This window comes from Notamacropus eugenii, chromosome 1, assembly GCF_028372415.1.
Source record: "Notamacropus eugenii isolate mMacEug1 chromosome 1, mMacEug1.pri_v2, whole genome shotgun sequence".
Classification (NCBI taxonomy): Eukaryota; Metazoa; Chordata; class Mammalia; order Diprotodontia; family Macropodidae; genus Notamacropus; species Notamacropus eugenii.
Genome location: NC_092872.1, coordinates 468,892,446 through 468,914,739, shown reverse-complemented (window position 1 = coordinate 468,914,739; position 22,294 = coordinate 468,892,446). Strand labels below are relative to the sequence as shown.

General features: G+C 35.5%; 1 protein-coding gene across 17 annotated transcripts in view; it reads right to left on the bottom strand.

The window, feature by feature from the left end:
• Nucleotides 1-22,294, bottom strand: part of CHD9 (chromodomain helicase DNA binding protein 9) — a 223,213-nt gene that overhangs the window by 119,313 nt on the left and 81,606 nt on the right. For 12 of the 17 annotated variants that reach the window (XM_072632204.1, XM_072632210.1, XM_072632202.1 and 9 more), the window contains exon 4: nt 1,188-1,525. In XM_072632204.1, coding sequence (XP_072488305.1) covers nt 1,188-1,525 — 338 coding nt within the window. Of the gene's footprint in view, nt 1-1,187; nt 1,526-2,338; nt 2,610-2,699; nt 3,090-22,294 lie in introns of those variants that run through there. The other 5 variants (XM_072632214.1, XM_072632215.1, XM_072632216.1 and 2 more) reach the window with 3 other exon arrangements.

Genomic DNA, 22,294 nt, shown 5'->3' with positions numbered 1-22,294 from the left:
TTTAGTTTTGTTGTTTCACTTAAAATGCTGAGAATTTATTCACATTATTCATTAGTTTACATGAAAATGAGTTTTAAAATTTATGTTAATCACTACTAAGAAAATTTGCATTTTTTAAAAATGGTAAATGCTTTTTAACAAGTATACTTCTGTATGATTAAAAAAGAGGGCAAATATACATTTCAATTTATAACATTCTCTAGAATGATATACTGTAGACAAGGTACTCTGCAAACTTTAAAGTACTATACAATGAGTTGCCATAATTATTAGAAATGCTTCTCCAAAATCCCAAATCATTAAATAGCCAGACAAAAATCATCCTAGAATGGGGATAATAAATTACTTGCAAGTAGCTTCTTCCAAAGGTTGTGAGAATCAAATGAGACAATGTAGGCAAAACATACTGTAAACTTTAAAGCCTATTTAAGTGAAATGAATTGTTCAAATTACTCTTCCTCTATTTAAAGATAGATACATAAAACAAGAACTTCATGACAGTCTGCTAAGAAAGGCCAGAATTTGTAAAAATCTGAAGACTTTTTGATCTACTTTCTCAAAGCAACCTAGAGACTAAACTGGGTGAGGTACATTAGGAATTGTTTCCCATTCTTCTACACTGAAAAAAACAATCTGAAGGTTAGTGTGGGTGTGAAGAGCTATAGGATATGGATATAGAAGTTTTGCCTCCTTCAAAATGCATTTTATAATCTTGTTTCTAAACTTTAATGTAAATAGTGAAACACATATGCTATGTTGAAGAAACCCTACAAAGAATTTTAACGTATGCTTTCTATAGTGAGTAAAGCACCAGTGAAACATTAAGGCTTTTCTTTTACTTGTGTTTTTTGCAATAAACTATAACATTTCAAAAGCATAGTTTCTTCTACTTGCCAAATATACATTAGCTAAAATAACAGAATATTAGAAATTTCAAGATTTTGGAAGATCACTTGGTACAATCCTCAGCCTTCAAATAATATAACATGGCTCCTAAAACATTTTTTTTAACGTATCTGGTGACTAAGAACTATAGTATTATGAAAAGTAGGGGTAAATAAATGTAGCATAGCATGCTAAGCAGAAATTGAAGGCTAGTTCAATTTAAGAAATGTTTTTTAAATTATTAAATCAGTTCCACTTTTAACAAAATTAATTCATTTAAACTTAAATATTAACCTACTTACCCAATTTTTGTCTTCTCTTTTAACTTAGTTGAGGAACAAGTTTTTGTTTTCTTGCTTTCCTTATCTTTTGGCTTAGATTTCATTCTTCTACCTTTTTTTTCTTCCTTTCCTTCAGCTGAAACACTGGGAAAGTTTTCTGGGCTCATTACTCGAGGAATGTTTCGTTCTCCTCGTTCCTTCGCTTTCGCTATTGCCTCTGATATAATACGATTAGCCTTTTCTTGCTTGCTTTCTGATTCCACCTTTCTTTTCTGCTTCTTCTCAGACAGGGCTCTCACCTGGGTATTCTGTAACTTAGCATATGTCCCGGAACCATCAGTTTTCTTAGAGGAAGGAGGCTGAAAAAATAAAATATATTTTACAGAAAATAATGAAGTACGTCTAAAGTCATTCTCATAAACAGCTGGAACTAGAAAAATCTGCTTACCTAGTAAAGATGAATTACATAAGCAAATATGTAAGTGAAGTAAAACAAATCTAAGAACATAATCACATTTTGTTTGACCAAAAAGTGCCCTAGTTTCAAAACAAACAGAACTGTGACTTTTAAATTAGTATTGACTGCATACCAAAAACAAAACAAAACAAAAAACCTAACAACTAGATGGAACAGATTCATTGAAATTTTCATAGCATTCTTGGCCACCTTGGTAACTGACTACATCAAATCTTAATCTTGTAAATATTTTTGTGCATTTGGAATAAAACTCTTTCCCCTCCTTTTTGAATGTGTAGACTACAAAACTAATACAAACATGTAAATTATCTAAATTTAGAATTGTTAATTATAACATTTATAGCGCATTAAAAAAATCGTTTTTATAAGCAAGTATAATCTAGGATCATGAGATTATACATATATATATATGTATAATCTCATCAAATGTCAGTCGGCAAATATATATAGTACCTTACATGGAATTGAGAAACTTTTAGTTCTATGAGTTTATCTGCTCATTTTTTTCCTATTCAAATAATTGTAGAGAAAACTAAATTCTAATAGTTCTACATTAAAAGTACTAATGTTTCTGAAACATCAAAGAAGGCAAATAAAAAGCAAATTTTGAAAAAGGAATGGAAAGAATTTCTTCTTCAAACACACATGCACACAAACAGATACGGAACAGATCACAGTTTTGCTATTTTCTCACCCGTAAACATGCCTCTGACTACAGCAAAGGGAAAAACCACCAGGAATTTCCAAACACATTTTCAGGCAAAATCCAGTATACTTCACTGGATACATTGTCTATACGAGCCTCATCAAAGGTTTCACAGCAGTGCTGCAGCACTGGGAAAGGAGGCAGGGTTTAGGCTCACTCACTAAATGCCACCTTAAGGCCTACAGGCTATAACAAATAACCAAGACTGGAGAAAACAGCAACAAGCTCAAGATGGCGATGCAGTACGACTCCCGCAGCAGCAGCCAGTAATAAGGAAGGTTATTCAATCCCATTAGCCTTTTAGCCCAAAGAACCCCTCCTCCTCCCACTCATTCAGGCTTTCACTTACCCTTCCTCTTGGCCTCTTCACTGAAGACATTTTTGGCGTCAGACAAAGGTTTGCCCTCTGCTTTTTCACCACCCCAGGCAGTGCTCAAGAGAAAAGCATTGAAAGAAGATTCCTAAATGGCCTATTTAGCAAGCTGCAACCAAGATATGAACAACCCTCCACAAATACACATTGTGATTTATAAACATATTTCTTCCTTGACAAGTATATATCCACTGTTTAGCCTACTCAGGTATGACAAAGACTGTCAACCTCTCCTAAAAAGCTGAGTTTCCACAAAAGCTGTAAGCAGATAGCCAGATTCCAACAAAGCACAGAAAGAAATGAATGCACAAAGCATCAAAATGCATCAGCATGAATATTAGAGATGTCGTTAAAAATACTGACTCCTTCTGCAGAAGTAGGCCAGCAGATGGTGCTACCAGTTATTATTCCATTAGACTCTGCAATTTAACCCCCAATGGACTGCTCTTCCCTACATGTGGCAGGGTTGTTAACTCTTACCCTGCCACTTCACTCCTTCTGTATTTTTTTATTGAGAAAACACTGACAATAAAAAAATACCAAACTTAAAACCAAGATATGACCTAACATGCTATATATGCACATGCATACATCACACATATAAAAACATATATATGTCCATGTACATATACATATATATCTACACACACAGATCTATACAATTTTTAGCAAAGATGCAAAAATATTTGTGATACAAAAATATTTTAGGATGATCAATGGGTTAAGGGATTGGTCCAAGAAATAATCAAATAAGTTAGAGCTCTCTCTGAAAAAAGTTTTTATAGGTTCTTCTTTTTAAAATGTATTACACACTTAAAATTTTAAAAAAATCATTAGTGCAGGTATCTACATTTAAACTCACAAATATGATTTGATATTTCAACTTAACACTCCATAAAAAAGAACCAAATACAAAGGCCTTCTAACTAGATTTTAATTTTTACTAAAAACAATACTTATTTAAAATCCCTTAATTTGAAGATTATCAATAAATTCATCTGTCATTAAAAAAAATCACAACAAATTCATGTTCTTCTTGTACCTTTACACTACACACCAAATAAAGGTTAGTGTTAACCTTTTCAAGTATAGTCTGAAATTTGTTTTCTTAAAAGGTGTTTATCCTGGCAATAAATTATAAATGCTAAGTATAAAAATAGCAAATTCAATTTTTAAAAAATTATTAAAGTGCCTTCTATGTCAGATGTATTGTGTCAGGTGCTGAATCCTGAAAATGTCTTTCATTATTTTAGGAAATGCTTTCATATAAAATGTATCACTAAAATTAAATTTCATTATTTTAATTATAGTTCAAAAAATCAACTCTTCTGTTGTCCTTGGTTAGTTATTTGATTTTTACTACCTTGGTTTTCTAAACTGTAAAACAGAAAAAAATACTACTGCTTTGCATGGGATATGTGAAGAATAATTACTGTAAATGGCTCGTAGAATCATTGTTAATAACACAAAAATTTCCTTTCAGAAAATAAATATTGAATTGATACAGCCTAACTAAATCTGGACTATTTATAGAAATCATTGATAAAAGTAGCATTGGCATGGTAAAGAAAATCTCCTACTTGCATAACAGGATCAGTTGGAATATATTCAACTTGCTTTTTGGCAAAAAAAAAAAAGTTTCTGAGCATATTTCATGAATTTTCATGTCTAACTATTGACTGTAACTCACAGATTCTAGGTTTAGATTGACTGATTTTGATATCTAATTAAAACTATATTTTTTACCCTCTTCACACTCTCTTGTCATGATGGCTTTCCCCTTGGTCTCATAGAAACGAAACCATACCATATTCCACTATCTTCAAATCACTGGAAGAAATGTTTTGGTTCTATATTCATAATCACCAGCCCCATGCTAATTTTCAGAATATCATACCTTTAGTCATCAATTACTTCCTTCATCGGATCTCCAACCTATTAGTCTTTACTACTCAGTATGATCCTCCCTAGACCCACTCTTTCTCAAAACTTTCTTTTTTTCTGTTGAAGTTACCACCATTCTCAGTCAGTCAGATTTGTAAACTTGGAATCATCCCACACTTCCTTCTCACTCATTGCTCTGTTTTACTTCATCAGTTGTCAAACTTTGTCATTTCTAATGCCACAACATTCCTTGTAGCATTTCCTTCTCTCCTCAGAAACAGATACAGACACCATTCTAGGTCAATTCCTCATCACTAACCATAGCAAGAACCTCCTAATATGAACCCCAGCTTCTAGTCTCTTCTCTCTTGAACATCTCTACACAACTTTTGTAACAATCATCTTAAAAGCACAAAAAATGGCCATGTCACCTCCATGATCAAAAACCTTCAGTCAGAGAATAAGCATTTAGTAAGTGGTTACTATTTGTCAGGCACTGTGTTAAGTGCCAGGAATACAAAAAAAGACTACAAAAGCCACCCCCCCTTCCTTCAACGTGAAAGATTACTATAATTATAACTACACACACACACACACACACACACACACACACACAGAATAAATGGAAAATAATATCAGAGAAAGGTCCCTCCTGCCCCATTATTCTAGCACAGAGTAATAGTAGCCATGGAAAGAATAGCAAAAGCCTCTTGTAGAATGTCAGATTTTAGATGAGTCCTGAAGGAAGCCAGAGAAATCAGAAAACAGAAGTGATAACGATGAGTATTTGAGGTATTGAGGACAGCCAGTAAAAAAGCAGAGTCAGAAGATAAAATATCAACTGGGCCAGTATCACTGTATCACAGACGGAGAATAAAGAATAAAAAGAATGGACAAATAGGAAAAGAACAGGTTGTGAAGCGCTTTACATGACAAATAGTATTCTTTATTTGATTCTGAATGTAATAGGGAACAACTGGAGTTTACCAAGTAGAGAGGAGACAATCAGTCCTGTACTTCAGGAAAATCATTTTGGCATCTGAATGGAGGTCAGACTGGAAAGGATGTCTGCAACCAGAGTGGTGGAACTTGTCTTATCTTAGTATCCCAGAGGCATACGCTATATAGGGAAAAAGAGATATCCTGGGAACATAATTTCCAACTGACACTACTTTGTCTGTCTTGTCAATTTGTATTTACACCTTATTCAACTAAGAAACTTCCTTTCTCATGGTATGGTTAAAAACATATGGAGACCACAAATCTGAGGGACATAGACATCTTGGGATTGTCCTAAAATATATAAAAGACTTTGTCACTCAGCACAGTCAGAACTTATATTCTGACTCCTTCTATGTACAAGTCCAGTAACTTTAAGGGAATAAACTATATGGATTTGCATATCACTTAGGTTGTTTGCTTCCTTTAACCAAACTTTCACATCGACCTACCAGACCTACTGAAATATGAACTCTGAAGGGCGAAAGGATATTTTTCCAGAAGGACTACACAAATACATAAAAAACTTATGCAAGAGATTTTTTTAAAGGAGGTAAAATCTCTTGAGGAAAGAAAGGAGAGTAACTTCATTAGAAGAGATGGTAGGAAATCTTACCCCTGAAAACTGACCAAACAGAAATCAGTGACTCCATGAAACAGCAAGAAATATTAGAACAAATTCAGATGGGGGGAGAGAAGAAAATATGTGCTATCTAAAATAAAAAGCAACTGACCTATAAAATAATGAGAAATAATTGAAGAATCATTAGACTCCTTGAAAATTATAATTACAAAAACACTCCCTGAATGTTATATTTCAAGAATTCATAATGAAAACCACCCTAATCTCTCAGAACCAGAGGACAAGGTGAATAGCAAGAATACACTGATCAACTCTTGAAAGAAATCCCAAAAGAAAAAGTCCCAGGAGTGTCAGGGTCAAAATGCAGGACCGACACATCAAAGAAAACATACTGCAAGCATAAAAAAAAAAACAGTTCAAGTACCAAGGAACTAAAGTGCAGATCAAAGAAAACCTTCTTCAATAAACAAGAGATTTTAAAATGCAATAATCCCAAATGCAAAATATAAAGGCTTACAACAAAGAATCACTTTCCTCCAGCAAAACTGAATACACTCTTAAATGCGAAAATTTTTTTTTACACAAAAATATGTACATTTAATGGAAAGAAGGGCAAGGGAGATCATTAGTTAAGCACCTATTGTATGCCAAGCACAAGCATAAGTGCTTTACAAAAAGTACAGCACTTGATTTTCACAACAAGCCCTTTGGGGATATGATTATCCCCATCTAACAGTTGAGGAAGCTGTAGCAGAAAGAGGTTAAATGAATGGCTCAGGGTCACAGGGCTAGTAAGGGTCAGAGGCCACATTTGAATGCAGATCTTTCTAATTCCAGGGCTGATATTCTAAATTCACCAGGCCATCAAGCACCTAATGGAATAAAGAACTTTCACCATATTTCTAATGAAAAGACCAGAGCTGAGTAAAAACTCTGAAATACAAATAAACATAAGAGTCCAGAGAAACCAGAAAGTAAATTTTTGGAGCAACTGGAAGGAGTCATATGATGGTATTGTGCTAAGTTTCTAACAGAAAAAGAAGAAATTCACATGTTCTTTCAGAACTTTAATGCCTTTATAGGATATTGAAGGAGTTAAATTAAAAAAAAGGTCCTGGGGTAGAATGCTTCTATTCTGTGGGTTTGAAGTGGAGAAAGAAAAGGGAGGGTAAAAGAAGAAATATAATAGTGTGCACAAAGGAGGAACTTGGGGTAGAACTCACCATTTCTCATAATTGGGGTACATGAGAAGAGGAATGTACAAACATGGAGAAAAGGGCTGGGGGAGGAGACATCAGTTGAACCTCACTCTTGAAACAAAGGAGGGTTGAACACACATATATACAAACTCAACAAGGAAAACATTTGAGATAAGGAGGGGAATTAAGAGAGAAGATAAACTAAGCAGGAAATAGTCACAAACAAACTTCCTGATCCAGAAGTAGGCCTTAAAAGGGGAAATAAAGAAAAGTAAAGAACTATAATATAAAGGGGTGCCTTAGATTGCCTCTTGGACAACTAGGGAACTGCAGAACAAACTCTGATAAGGCAATGTAACAGAATATTTTTGTGTTGTAAGAAATGACAAAAAGATGATATTAGAGAATCTTGGATAGCATTAAAAGGAAAAGACAAGAGATGAGCAGAACCAGAAGAATAATTTCTTTAAGGACAACAACACTGCAAAGAAAAACAATTCTGAAAAGTTTAAGAAATCAGATCCAGTGACCAAACATGTCTCCTGAGGATCTATGATGAAGTTTGTTACCCATGTCCTGACAGAGAAGTGATGAACAGAAGGTGCAGAAAACAACATACTATGCTTATCTATTATATGATTTTTTTCTTTTGGTTTTTAATTGGGGGAGTAAGCTGAAGGAGTAACAATACAGATCCTCCAAAAAACAGAGAAGCACATTAAGAGAAGGAAGTTCATTGAGAAAGAAGCAGAGACAAGCAAGGCAATTTTGAAAGTAATATGTAAAATCATATAAATTTTTTAAAAATGCAACCAGGATATCAATAACAAAACCAACAGAAATCATATGATTATCTCAACAGATGCACAAAAGGCTTTTGACAAAATACAGCACCCATTCTTATTTTAAAAAACTAGGGAGCAGAGGGATAAATGGAGCTTTCCTTAAAATGATAAGTAATATGCAGCATCAGCAATATTGTGTGATGATCAGCTTATGAATAATTTAGTTCTTCTCAGCAATACAATGATCCAGGACAATTCCAAAGGACTCATGATGGAAAATGGTATGCATATCCAGAGGAAAAAAAAACTGTTAAAGAGTCTGAATTCAGATTGAAACACTCTATTTTCACTTTTTTTCATGGTTCTTTTCTTTTGGCCTGCTTCTTCTTTTGGCCTGCTTCTTCTTTCACAACATGACTAATATGGAAATGTTTTATATGATTGTACAAACATACATAACCTATATTAAATTGTTTATCATCTTAGAGAAGGGATGTGAGGAAGGGAAGCAGAAAATTTGGAACTCAAACTTTAAAAAAATGAATGTTAAAAGTTATCTTCTTATGTTCATTTGAAAAGATAAAATACTATTAAAATGCAAGTAGTATGAAATGGAGATTCATAGTTTCATTACAGGATCTTCTTTTGTGTTCTGCTACATGTATGAAAATATTATTTTTTTGGTGTTTTAAGTTAAGTGGCACAGTGGATAGCCTGCTGGACTCAGAGTCAGGAATCCATTTTCCTGAGTTCAAATCTGGCCTCATATACTTCATAATTGTGTGACACTGGGGTTCCTAATCTGCAAAACCAGCTGTTAAAGGAAATGGTAAAGCACTCCAGTATGCTAAGAAAATGCTAAATGGGATCACAAAGAGTCAGACGTGTCAAGGTATTTCCTTTCCTTACTTTGCCCCTTCCTCCTCAAGTTATCATTATATATGCTTATCTGTTTACATACCCTATTCCCAATGGAATGCAAGTTCCTTGAAGGCAGGGACTATTTTTCATTTGCCTTTGTATCCTCAGTGCTCAGAATAATGCCTTTTGTAAATAACAGTCGCATAATTAATATTTATTACTACTCACTGGATACTACTCATATATTATCTTCCCACAATGAAAGGGGGAAAATAAGTTTATTTTCTATGAAAGAATGTTGATGTTCATATTTTAGTAATAGTTGTTTTCAATTTTAAAAAAATGTTTATAGCTTCAATAAGGTATCACAAAAAAAATAAGCATTAATCTTAAGTGGAAATAAATCTGTTCGGTGTGATTTAGAAGAATCAAGAAGGCTCCTCTAACCCTAAAATATCTTTCTACACTTGACTATAAGACTGCAACCCAATATAACAGAAAGCAACAGACTACAACCAGAAAATCTGATTTCTAAACCTGGGTATTCTACTTAGTAGCTGGTTGAGGTCTAAACAGCTGTTTGACTTGAAAGCAACTACTTAATTTCTCTTAGCCTATAAAATAAGCCTATTACTTGTCAAAGTTATGAGGAGCAAACAAAATCTACATGAATGAAAAAACTATAAAATCTATAACAATCCATTCCAATAAATATTTATTAAGTGCCTACTATGTGCAAGAAAACACAGGTGCTCCATCAGCCACCACCACACCATCCATACATGGAACCATTGGTTACAACAAATGGAGGAGTTTTGAATGCTATGGATAAGTTCACTTACCTTGGTAGTGTACTTTCCAGTGATGTACACATTGACGATGAGGTTAAGGCACACATTAACAGGGCTAGCTCAGTGTTTGGGAGGCTCCAAAGAAAAATTTGGAAGAGAAGAGGTATTACGCTAACAAACTGAAGGTCTACAGAGTCATTTGCTGACCTCATTGTTGTATGCCTGTGAAATATGGACAGTCTACCAGCATGATGCCAAGAGACAGAATCACTTTCATTTGAACTGTCTTAGGAAGATTCTGAAGATTACCTGGCAGGATAAGGTACCAGACAATGAAGTCCTTGCTCGAGCTTAACAGCCAAGCACTCAAACTATGCCCCAGAGTGCGCAACTTGGATGGGCTGGCCACTTGTTCAAATGCAAAATGTATGCTTGCCAAAAAAGACTATTTTATGGAGAACTCACATGAAGCAGGCAATCACATGGCAGGCTGAAGAAGTGATGCAAGGACACTCTTAAGGTCTCTCTCAAGAACTTTGGATTTGACTGTGCAACATGGGAGACACTGGCACTGGACCGCTCAGCATGGCATGCCCATATCAGAAAGGGTGCTGTGTTCTATGAGCAATGCAGAACTGAGACAGCACAAAGTGAACGTACAAGAGTATCCACCCCAAATATTCACACAGACTATCTGTGCCCAACCTGTGGTAGAGCATTCCAAGCTCATATTGGTCTGATAAGTCACAGTTGGACACACTGAAATTTCACTTTATCATGTCATTGTGGTCCTCTTTAAGAAAGAAGGACAATAACCAACTATGTGCCAGGCACTGTGCTAAGCACTGGAAATACAATTAAATACAGTCAATGCCATCAAAAAGTTTACAATCTAAAGGGGGAAGACAATATATAATAGGAGGCACAGAGGGAGAAGGGACACAACAGAGTACGGAGAGATGGGCATCTTATTCCCTGGAGTTGAAGTCAGCCAGGGCAGCAGATGCAAAATGGAGATTTGAGTCCAGTTTCTGACCTGTATAAAGGAAGGTACTGGGAAGAGTTTAGTACTCCACCAGTCGGCCCTGAATCACAGGAGAAAGGAGGCTGAGGGAGGTGAAGTCAATCAGGGATGGAGTTAGTAGCTTGCTGGTCAGTTTAGAAAAGATGAACTTATCCTAGGAGGGGTATCTTGTTTAGTGAAGCTGAAGCAAAGCACTGCAGCAGATGCAAAGTGGAGAATATACTCTAAGGCAGATGTTTTTAATGTGGATTCTGAACTTTTTAAAAAATATGCTCTTATAATTGTATTTCAATATCATTGTTTTCTTTTGCAATCACATCTATTTTCTTTAATGAATTTAAAATCATTATGAGAAGTCACTAGAATGCCAAAAGAGCCTATGACACAAAAGAGTTAAGAATTCTTGTTCTAGGACATTATACTGTGAAATTCTACCATTCTCAAATTCATTTGGATTTACAAGTATCCTTGATAAAAATGCATAACCCTGCCCTCTACATTTGAGTTTGCTACACTAAACTGATTTACAATAAGGTTAATCAGTAAGATTGCTTTCCTTCTGCTTTGATGGAAAACTGGAAAAGACAGAGAGAGGGGTAATTTTGGCACATGGGGCACTTAGGGGAGCTTTTTATAGAGTGGTTATATTTGATAGAAGGTAATATGAAATTGGAGGGATATGGAATCCAAGATGAGGTGGAGGCTAAGAAAGAGGAATGGGATGAGAAAGAGTGAAAGACAAACTTCATCTAGTTCATCAAGAGCTGGTTTTTGTGGTTTTTTTACTCTGAAGATACTCTTTTACTCCAACTGATCTATGTTTTCATCCGTGTATACTCCTTCCAATGATGGAGATCACAACCCATCCATGGCTGCCTATTCTGTGCAATGATAATCTATCTTTTCCTTTAAGTTTGTAACAAGTGGTCTACCCAAAGTGCTGGGGACATCTCTTGTACCCTTTTGACTTCATGAGGGTATTAATGGGGAGCACATGAAGACTAGATTTCAGTACTTATCCCTTGCCCTCATTATCTGACCAGCACATTTTCTTTTTCAGTCTTCATTTCTCTGATGACATCTTTTATACAGTTTTTCCCACATAATTTCCTTGTCTGTAATCTGTTAGAGCATTCTGTAATCCACATATTCCTCTTCATTGTCCTTTGGGTAACCCTTAGCCTCAATTTTCTAAATCCTTTGCTGTCTCATAATGCAGCTCTATGCCACTGGAGGAATAATGGTATTAAAAAATTAGACTTTTTATGGGTTATGATAAGAACTTCTTTATTTTTCAAAGGTAATTCACAGTCTGCCATCATCTTGCTGGATCAATTCTGGGCCTAGCTTTTACTGTCTAGCCACACTGACAGAAGAATAAAAGCCATCAATGCAATTGTCTGAGTTTAGACAATAGACATTTTTCATCCACTTGGGTTATTCCTGCATAGATAAATAGATTTAATTCTTTTTTAGACTGATTATAAATTTTACTGAGCAAAGTTAATGTTAACCCGGGCTTGATGAAATCTACAAACAGAACCATCCAAAAGATCTCACCATCTTTAGGGAATTTTTATTTGACTTGGTCTCTTACTGGATGTCCTCTATGACAGTGTTAAGAATATAATTCCTTATTTTATATTTCATTTGATATTAAAAATCAGAGTTATCTTCATTATATAATACGAGCAATCTTTTATAATGTTTTATAATTTGATAATTCTGACATATGCATATGAGATACCTGGTTTAGAGTAACACCTCTTCTCCACCAAATCATGTGCTTTTTTTTAAACAGACAATAAACAGTGAGATCCTGTTTTGCCAACATCTTTTGGGCAGTGACATAATGGTAAAGATGAAGACCCCTATGTAAAAAAGCTTATAAAATTATTTTTTATTATAAATTATAAAATTATAAAAAATTATAAAATTATTATTTATAATAAAAATATATTTTCTTTTAAAGTTGATAGTGCAGTGGTAGAGTGCTGGGTGTGGAATCAAGAAAACCTGAATTCAAATCTGGTCTCAGACGCTGTGTGACCCTGGGTACCTGTGTGACTCGGGGCAAGTGTGGTATCTATTTACCCCAGTTTCCTCAAATATAAAATGGGGATAATAATAGCACCTACTTTCCTGGTTTGTCATGAGGATCAAATATGATTATATTTATAGAGTACTTAGGGCAGTGTCTGGCATATAGTAGGCATTATGTGTTTATTCCCTCCTTTCCTCTCTTCCTTTCTAATAGTCCTCACCAAGGATACCCTTAACAAATATATGGATAATTCCCATAAAAAGATTTTATATAAGTAAGAAAGCAAGCATATAGTTCAGCAAGTTTTTAGTGTTTTCTTGGTCATTGGGGGGGGGGGGGGGAAGAAGAATAAAGTTCAAGATTTTTCCACACTTTTGGTATCTTGTCCTCCTTCATATATACCCAAATCGTGTCACCTCCACACATTTCTATGAACTTAAGAAGAATCGCTAGGACTATGAGTTCGAATGTAGTTGATGAAAAGTTTGTTACAAATCTTTACAGATATTCAATTTTCTGTTTCTTGTCCTCCTTTGGTCTGCTACTTTTGGTTTGCTACTTAAAAGCCCTGATAATGACTTGGCTTAGTTGGATCTCTCACCAAATTTTCATTAAATTGATTTTTTTTCTTTCATGATTTCTCACTATCATAAAGAAAAGTTGCTCATAATCTTCCTCTATGCTTCTCTCTGAAATTTTATAAGTAAGTTTATGGTTGAAACCAGTGTTGTCCTTGGCTGTCATGTTCTTCTACATGAGAAGATCAAGCATTGGTCAAGTAAAGTGGTACTTAGGTTCTTTCATTCTTCCTTTTATGGTAATTAATTTATATCAGTGTCAAAGTTCTTTCCTAGATACATTTTTGGTATCATTACCTCAAAGTCAGACTGAAGATTTTTAATTGCAAAGGATACCTTTTTCTCATTTTTATTCTTTTATTAGAGATTATAGGACCACACATATAGAGTTGAAGAGGACTATTTTAATTTTTGCTCTAACATGCTGGTGGACTGAACATATTCAGAGGTATTTGGGAATGATGTCTATATTAATAATTCCCTACATGTAATCAAATCTATTACTGGAGTGGAGTGGGGAGAGCACTGGAGGAGTTTTCATGCTATGTCCAGCACCTCCTAATTCTTTTACCAAAGAAAGTATGGTATATAGGTATGTGAGTTCTACATAACTTTTAAGACTTTGATTTCTCTCACTCTTTACTCCTGAATCATATCTTCCAACATATTCACCATCATCACCTAAATACACCCTTACACTGAAAACACTGAGAATAAAAATATATTTAATTTGGAAGGTATTACGTCAAGTTCTTCATGGGATTCCTTTCCCCTCTTCATCCTCCAAAACTGATATTGGCAGATGAAACTTTTTACCATCTTTTCCCCAATACTTAAGCATTTAGCAAGTACCTACTATGTATGAGGTACTCTCTAGGTTCTGGGGACACAAAGATAAAAAAGAACCAGTTCCTGACTTAAAGAAGCTTACGTTCTACTAAGCACAATACAAGATGTTTAACCAAATTTCCCATGAAATAATATTCCTTGTTGGCTTGAAATACACAAGGCCAAATTTATCAACTTCTTTGTCTCTAAGAAAAACCTGTGAACCATTTTTCCATCTAACATAAGATCATAGATTTAAATCTGGAAGGAATCTAAGAGGTTATTTAGTTCAATCCCTTCATTTTACAGATGAGGAAACTGTGAGTCAGGAAAGTTAAGGTACTTGCTTTAGGTCATAGGTATAAAGCATCTAAAATGGGATTTGTAGTTTTGTCTTTTAGTTTTGCTTATAATGAAAATGTCAAGATTGAGATGATCCAGCTCCTCTAAAAGTATGTTCTCTCCCTAGTAATTGGGAAAGGATCTTAAATCTAGAGTACCAATAGCTAAGTTAATATTTATGGATGGCCTATAACCTTAGCATTCTCAATCCCTTTCCCAGCACTGCCACCATCACTGTAGCAATGGAAGAAGACCATACAACTGAAGGTCATTTTGTATTTTTCTTTGTTTCATGGGTTGTTATGGCCAAAAAGCATCCAGCTTTAAACACAATGAAGTTCTCTGTACTTATTGAGGTTGGCTGTCAGAAAGTAGAGCCAGTTTGATATCAAGATTATACTATAAAGATGTGCACAATGATTTCATATAAATTATAAATTATTAATAATTATATAAATTATTTAATAATTTATAAATCATTTACATTCTCTAGGCCTTGGTTTCCTCATTTGTAAAAGATGAGAACCAAGATGGTCTTAATAGCTTTAAAGTCCCATCTAGCTCCAACGTTCTATAATCCTGAAATTTTAATTGAAGAGGATTACTTTCTTTAGAATACTTGACTATAAACTTGACCTAAAATGGTGTGATGAAAAAAAAATAGTTTAGAAAGATAAGCTCTGATGGGATGGTCAAATCTAAGTGGAACACCAATAGATAAAAGGAATTTGGGGCATACCAAATTCAATAAGAAAGCAATAAATTCTTAGGTGACAGAAGGGGTAGGGGCAGGGGTTGGTGAACACCAGAAGGCAAAAGGTTAGTTATAGAGAAGTCATACAAGACATATTTGGCCTACATAAATATCTGGGGGTGGTTAAGAAAAGGGGATATTTAGAGTAGGCATACTTTTTCAAAATGATAATGAATCTCAACAAGCATTGAGGAAAGAGTGTATAAGATTTGGTAACAGTGGTTGTCTAGTAATCCACTGAAAATTGACCTGCAGGCTACTGTCTCTGGACATAACAAACTTATATAATGTATTGATTAATAGGACTCCCTATACTTTTATTATTGAGATTTTCCCCCTAAAGAGCCACAAATCCATGATTTGAAACCCCAAAGAAAATAAACTTTATTTTTCATCTTTTAGAAGACTCAAGAATCTCTGTGAACACATTAAGACTTTTGGTCTTTTGAGACTAATTTGTAAAACTTTTACTAATCTATATGAATAATTCTGACCTTTAACTCATCCTAAACTAAATCTAAAGTTATAAACTGCTGCTAATTCTTCTGCAGCATTTTGCCAAGAAAAGTTAAATGTTTAATTTTTAAATGTTATTGGTTTAAATAGATCTAACAGTTCTACTCAGTGTTTTCTATTTATTTACCTGTGACTGCCTAGCAAGATTACTTAGAAGTATCAATTTCCATAAAAAATATTTCCCTCCCCAATAAATGAGAATACTGCTAATTATGATATAGTAATAGAAAGATATGTCAAAACACAAACATCTATAAAGACTGTCTACCAAGAGGCAATGTATTTATTTGTCCAGATTTCCATTACCCATCTCATTCTAAGAAGCAATAAAAACTTAAATAAAATCTTAATAAATAATCAAGTCATTTCCCACAAAAAATTCACAGCCAAACATATCTTTTGCTATCAGGATAAGTCATTCAGATGCTACTATTCTCACTTTAAGGTCCTCAATTAAAAGATTATTTTCCACTTAATTTATTCTCAAGCAAACAGTTGGACAAACAGATGGGGTTAACCCTGCACTCAAAAACACAAGAAATTCTAGTGTGTCATACTGACAAAAGAATGAACTCAAGAGAAAAACTATACCCAAGTTGAGAAGACCTTGACTTCAGGATTCAAATCTCAATATCGACTATTACACAATTTTGAAGACCTTCAAATTATTTTATTAAAGTAGAGTATCTAGAGCTGAAGATTACCTCAAGGATCCATCTCATTCAAATTCCTCATTTTCTAAACAAGGAAAATGAAGCCTAGGAATAATTAAGTTAACAGCAATGCAAATAATAAGTTGGCAGAACTCAGATTTGAATTCAGGTGCTCTGACTACTAAGCCAATGTTCCTTTCCACTATACTGAACTACACCTGGGCAAGCTAATGTTTCAATATTCAATCATTAAAAGGCATTTATTAAGCACTTACCATGTAAAAAACACTGTTAAATACTGGGGAAACAAAGACAAAAATGAAACAATTTCTTCTCAAGAAGTTTACGTTCTAGTGGCCAAAGTAGTTCTTGGCAATCAGATGATCATAAAATAAATACTGCTTGCAATAATCAAATTTTTTAAAAAAAGAAAAAATAAAGTATTAAAAATGATAACAAGACAATACAACATTTTGATAAGAGACTAAAGGAACTTAAAGAATTTATATGAATTTATAAAGAGAGGCAAGTTTATCTAGGGCAACTATGCAGATTAGTTGAGCCAGGGTAGAATCAACAGACCAGAAGGTAGCAATTTCTGCTTTTTAAGTAATAGGAACTATATGGTAAGATATTTTTTTGATTCACTATAAGCAAGAGAAAAGACAAAATGTTGACCATTAAAAGGTTTGGAAAACCTAGAATCAGAGTTCTAGACTTTAAAGGATACTGTTCATCAATAAGTTTAATTTTTAAAAACATATCCATATGCATTGTACAGTGTGCTCAAAGCTGGCCTTAGAGCCAAGAAGATTTAGATTCAAGTTTTGTTTCTGACACATATAGACTGGATGACCCTGAGCAAGTCATTTAAAGCCTCAACATTCCAGCAATTCTCCAAAATTGTCAATTTCAGAGATTTCAAACAGTACTGAGAAGAGTTTCCTCATCGTGGAGTTCCCTATACAAGCGAATCACAGTTCTAGTCCCTATCCTCATAGCTATGTATAATGATGTACTTGGAACTATAAAGTAAAAATTATAAACCCAGCTGTTCTGTAAGAACTTGTCTGCTAACACTAACAAAATTGAAAAGATATAGATAACCACATACACTATTTAAAGACAATTAGGCACTGAGAAATGGGAGTAAATGGCAGGTATTTATAGAATACAAAAATATTTCCTTGAGTTGTTCATATGACATCTAGTGGTATGTATAGAACAATTTGATCTCATATAGACTTAAGTGGAAACTACAAAAAATATCCATGGCTATGAGAGGCTATGTGGTAGTGAGAGGCAGACAGCTTGCCTGGGGGCCTCTAGGTACTCCCTTGGGCTATCCAAACTACACAGCAGTTGGTTTGGATATGCCTGCCTGTGATGGCTCTGGGGCTTCCAAGGAAACCACTGGATCATGTTTCAATCATTCTCTTAGGCCGCTGAAACACAGCAGCAGTCAGCTTGTCTGCGTCAGGCCACCTCTCCCTCATTTCCAGCAGCACTTTGCTACATGATGCCATAGGATACCTCTACCCCAGGCTGAACCTCTGGCTAACCTGAACTCATTCTTCAGTGATTAACATACTTCAACCCAATCACTCCCTTTTCATCCCAGAGATTCCCATCCTTGGCTGCCACTGTTCAGATCCTATCCTTGATCTTCTATTGACCCTTCCCCTTATTCCCATCTCCCTCAACTCAGTCCCACCAAGGATCCTACTCTAAAGCTACTCATCCTTTCCACAGCTCTCTAGAATATCTACTTAAAAGGGAATAAACTAGCTTTCATCTTAAACCTTTTGCTTTCTTGCTCCTTCCATCTTTTTTGCACTCACTTGGACCTGAGATCTCTCCTAATGACACAGCTTCATGGTGACCCTTTGCAACACTAGTTGATTCATTCTACTCACTGGTCATGGTGGGTGAGTTGGAATACTCCTTGCTTACCAATGATACTCTCAAAATCTCCTTCTCCAAACACCACTCAGTAACCCCTTTTCCTCTCATGTTCATAAAATCCATATTAATCACCCAATCAAGATTCTGATGGCTATTGTGCGCTGATCTCCAAAACATTCTTCTTTTTTCCTCAATGAATACAACTTCTGTCTCACAGTCCTTCACGTCTCCCCAATACATGCCCTCATAATAGAGACTTCAACATCCATAATGACATTCCCTCAAAACCATAACTTTCCAGTTCTTCAACTTATTCATTTCCCAGGAGGCACTTCTCCATTTCATTTTAGCCACACAGAGATGGTCATATACTTGATCTACTTCCATTTTAATGAACTCTGAAATTCCCTTATCTGATTACAATATGTTGTTACTCTACTTGAGATGATCAAATTGATTCTATATCTTTTTTTATAGATTCTATTTACAATTAATTGTTTTTGTCATGCAACTGCCTAAGCCATGGTTCTTTGTCTCTGAACTAAGTCAGAACTTCAGCTGGCCTCTAATGATTTAAGTTAAGAAATTCGGTTCTCCTACTAATCACTGTTCTATTCTTGCTTCATGGAAATCTGCTACCCTTGAAGAATGAGGATGGACACCAGAGAGTCTGTTCCAGTATCTATAAATCACCAACGTACCCTTCAAAGACATCTGGTCCACTATCTCTAACCTTGCAAGGAGACTCAAACAACAAACATTTCTTAGTCACCAGAAGGAGGTAAGGGGTTGGTGCTAGCCCTTCATTCCCAACTTCCAACCAATACTATTTTTCTCCATGCCTCAGATGTATAACCAATCATATTGTCCTCAATGCCATTGTCACCAACCCTATAACAACTGTATTATTTCCTCACCTACCTGTTTTGTTCTTTGTCCTATGCTCCCTAAAACCTATGAAGAGAGAACTGTCTTGCTTTGAGACTGTCTGGCTAAATGAGACAGTCATTAAATCTGCTTCATTAATAGGTTCATGCCCTGTTAATAAACTATTGTATTGCTCAGAGAAAATGTGCTTCAGTCTACCTTTGTTAAATTTCACTCATGACATACCTCTCTTTCTGTGTTGCAACTCCAAACACTGTTCTTCATCCTCACCATGATCTCTACTCCCTCAACCCTGCATTTCTTTCCCAGGCCATCACTGCAATACTGGCTATATTTTTCCCTTCCTTATCTTGATCTCTTGGTGAACAAGTTCAACTCTACACTGTGTTCTCTTGAGTTGCTTCTCCCTTTATCTTATTGCCAATTTTGCCTACCAAACATCATGATCCATTGCCTTCATTCACTCTTACTCATGTGCTGAATGAAACTGGAGAAAATCATGAAATCATGCTGACTAGATCCATTACAGATTCATATGACATCATCCCAACTGGGTCCTCAATTAGATCAACTCAATCCTTTGATACCTCCCTAATTAACTGATTTTCCCATTCACCACTGTAGCTTTTCCAAACCTTTTTATCCCTTCTCAAAGTTACCATGGCTGCCCTGCACCTTACCCTCTCAGCTGAGAACCTGGCCTCATATTTCACAGAAAAAGTTGAAGCCATTTGCCAAGAACTCTCTCTTTTCCCTTCCTCCTCCTCTTATATCACTAAGAGAATTTCTGTCACTATCTCCTTTACCTCTGTCTCATATGAAGAGATGGCTCTTCTTGCCAAGGTAAACCGTCCATATACCCAAGTGATCCCATTCCACCCTATTTTCTCCATCAGACTGCCTCTTCTATTATCTCTACTCTTTCACTTATTGTCAGTCTCTCTACTGGCTGCTTCCTTACTGCCTATAAATACGTCCGTGCCCTTTCCATCCTCAAAACAATCCTCACGCTTGATCCATGTTACCATCTTAAAGCTCTTCTCCCTTTTCTAGCTAAACTCCTTGGGAGGCAATAATCAAGGCCTCTATGTGCTTTCCTCTCACTTTTTTTTTAAACTTTCTACATTTTGTATTCCGACCTCATCATTCAAACAAAACTGCTTTCTCCAAAGTCATCAAAAATCACTTAACTGCTGAATCGAATGGCTTTTCCTCAACCCTTCTTGAACTTTCTGTTCTCTCTAGGTTTTCATGATACTATTCTATCCTGATTCTCCTCCTACCTGTCTGAGCATTCATTCTCAGTCTCCTCTGCTGGATTTTCATCTCTATCATGCCCATTGATAGTTGGTTTCCTACAGGCTTCTCTGTCTAAGGCCTTCTTTTCTTCCACCTCTATACCATTTCACCTGGTGATTTTATTAGCTCCCATAAATTCAATTATTATCTTTATGCTGATGATTCTCGAGTCTACTCATCCAGGTCTAACCTATCTCCTCACCTCCAATTTCATATTTCCAACTACCTATTCTATCACAAACTGGATATTCCAAGAACTAACTCTTAAACTCGACATATCCAAAACTAAACTCATTATCCCCCCTCCCCATCTCTCCCTTCTTCCTAACTTCCCTATTAGTCTCCAGGGTACCACAATCCTCCCAGCTGTCCAGGATCACAACCTCAACGTCATCCTTAACTTCTCACTCTCTCTCACCCTCTATATCCAACCTGTTAACAAACCTTGTTGATTTTATCTTTGTTAACATCTCTCACATACATCCCTTTCTCTATTCTAACATTGCAAGTCACTCTCACCTCACACCTGTACTACTGTATACTCCAACAGACTGCTACTTGGGCTTCTTGAGTTCTCTCATCACCAGAGTTCATCCACCACTCAACTGTCAAATTGATCTTCCTAATATGCAGGTCTGACTAGGTTGTCACACTACTCAACAAATGCCAGTGACTCCCTATTACATCCAATATTAAATATGAAATTCTCTGGTCTTCAAATTCCTTCATAATTTTGCCTCTTCCTATTTTCCAGTCTTCTAATACCTTGGCTAATCCTCGTACAGCATATTCTGTCTCCTGATTGAGCATTTTCACTGCCTCATCTCTTTTGTCTAAATTCTCTCTTTTCTTATCTTTGCCTCCTGGCTTCTCTCAAGCCCAGCTAAAATCCACTTTCTATAGGAAGTCTTTCCCAACACCCCTCAATGCCAGTGCTTTACCTATGCTGATTATCTCCAACTTACTTTGTATATCTTTTGTTTGTACATGGTTGTTTCCATGTTTTCTACCCCAGCAGACTGCTTCTTGAGAGCTGGGACTATTTTTTTCCTTTCTTTGCTTCCCCAGTATCTAGGACAGTGTAGCACAATAATATATGCTTAGCAAATGCTTAGTGACTCAGGTACAGAAAATAGATAAATTCCAGCTCCATATTTCTTCTCCTTCCTCCATTCTTTCTCTCCTTCAAATAAGAAATTAAATATGGCAAAGCATTACTTTAAATGCTGATGCTTTATTAATTAACCAAGCACCCAGAAAAATAAGAACCAAAATTAGTAAGGCAAGTTATTATACCAAAAACACAAAAAATAATATATTTCTCTCTCTTCTGTTTGACATATAAAGGCCTTCACAACCTGACCCCAGCCTACCTTTCCAGCTTCATTATACCTTACACCTCTTTCCATAGCACAAACAATCTGGTCTCCTATTTCTCACATGAAACACTCCATCTCCCATCTCCTGCCTTTACCAAGTCCATCTTTCATGCCCAAAATCTACTCCAACTCATGAAAGCTCACACTTCAAGATGTAGTTCAACTACCATCTTCCACAGATGTTTTTCCTGGTCCAACTACCAGTGCTCTCTCTAACTACCTTGTAATTATTTTTTATTTTATTTATATATGTGTGTAT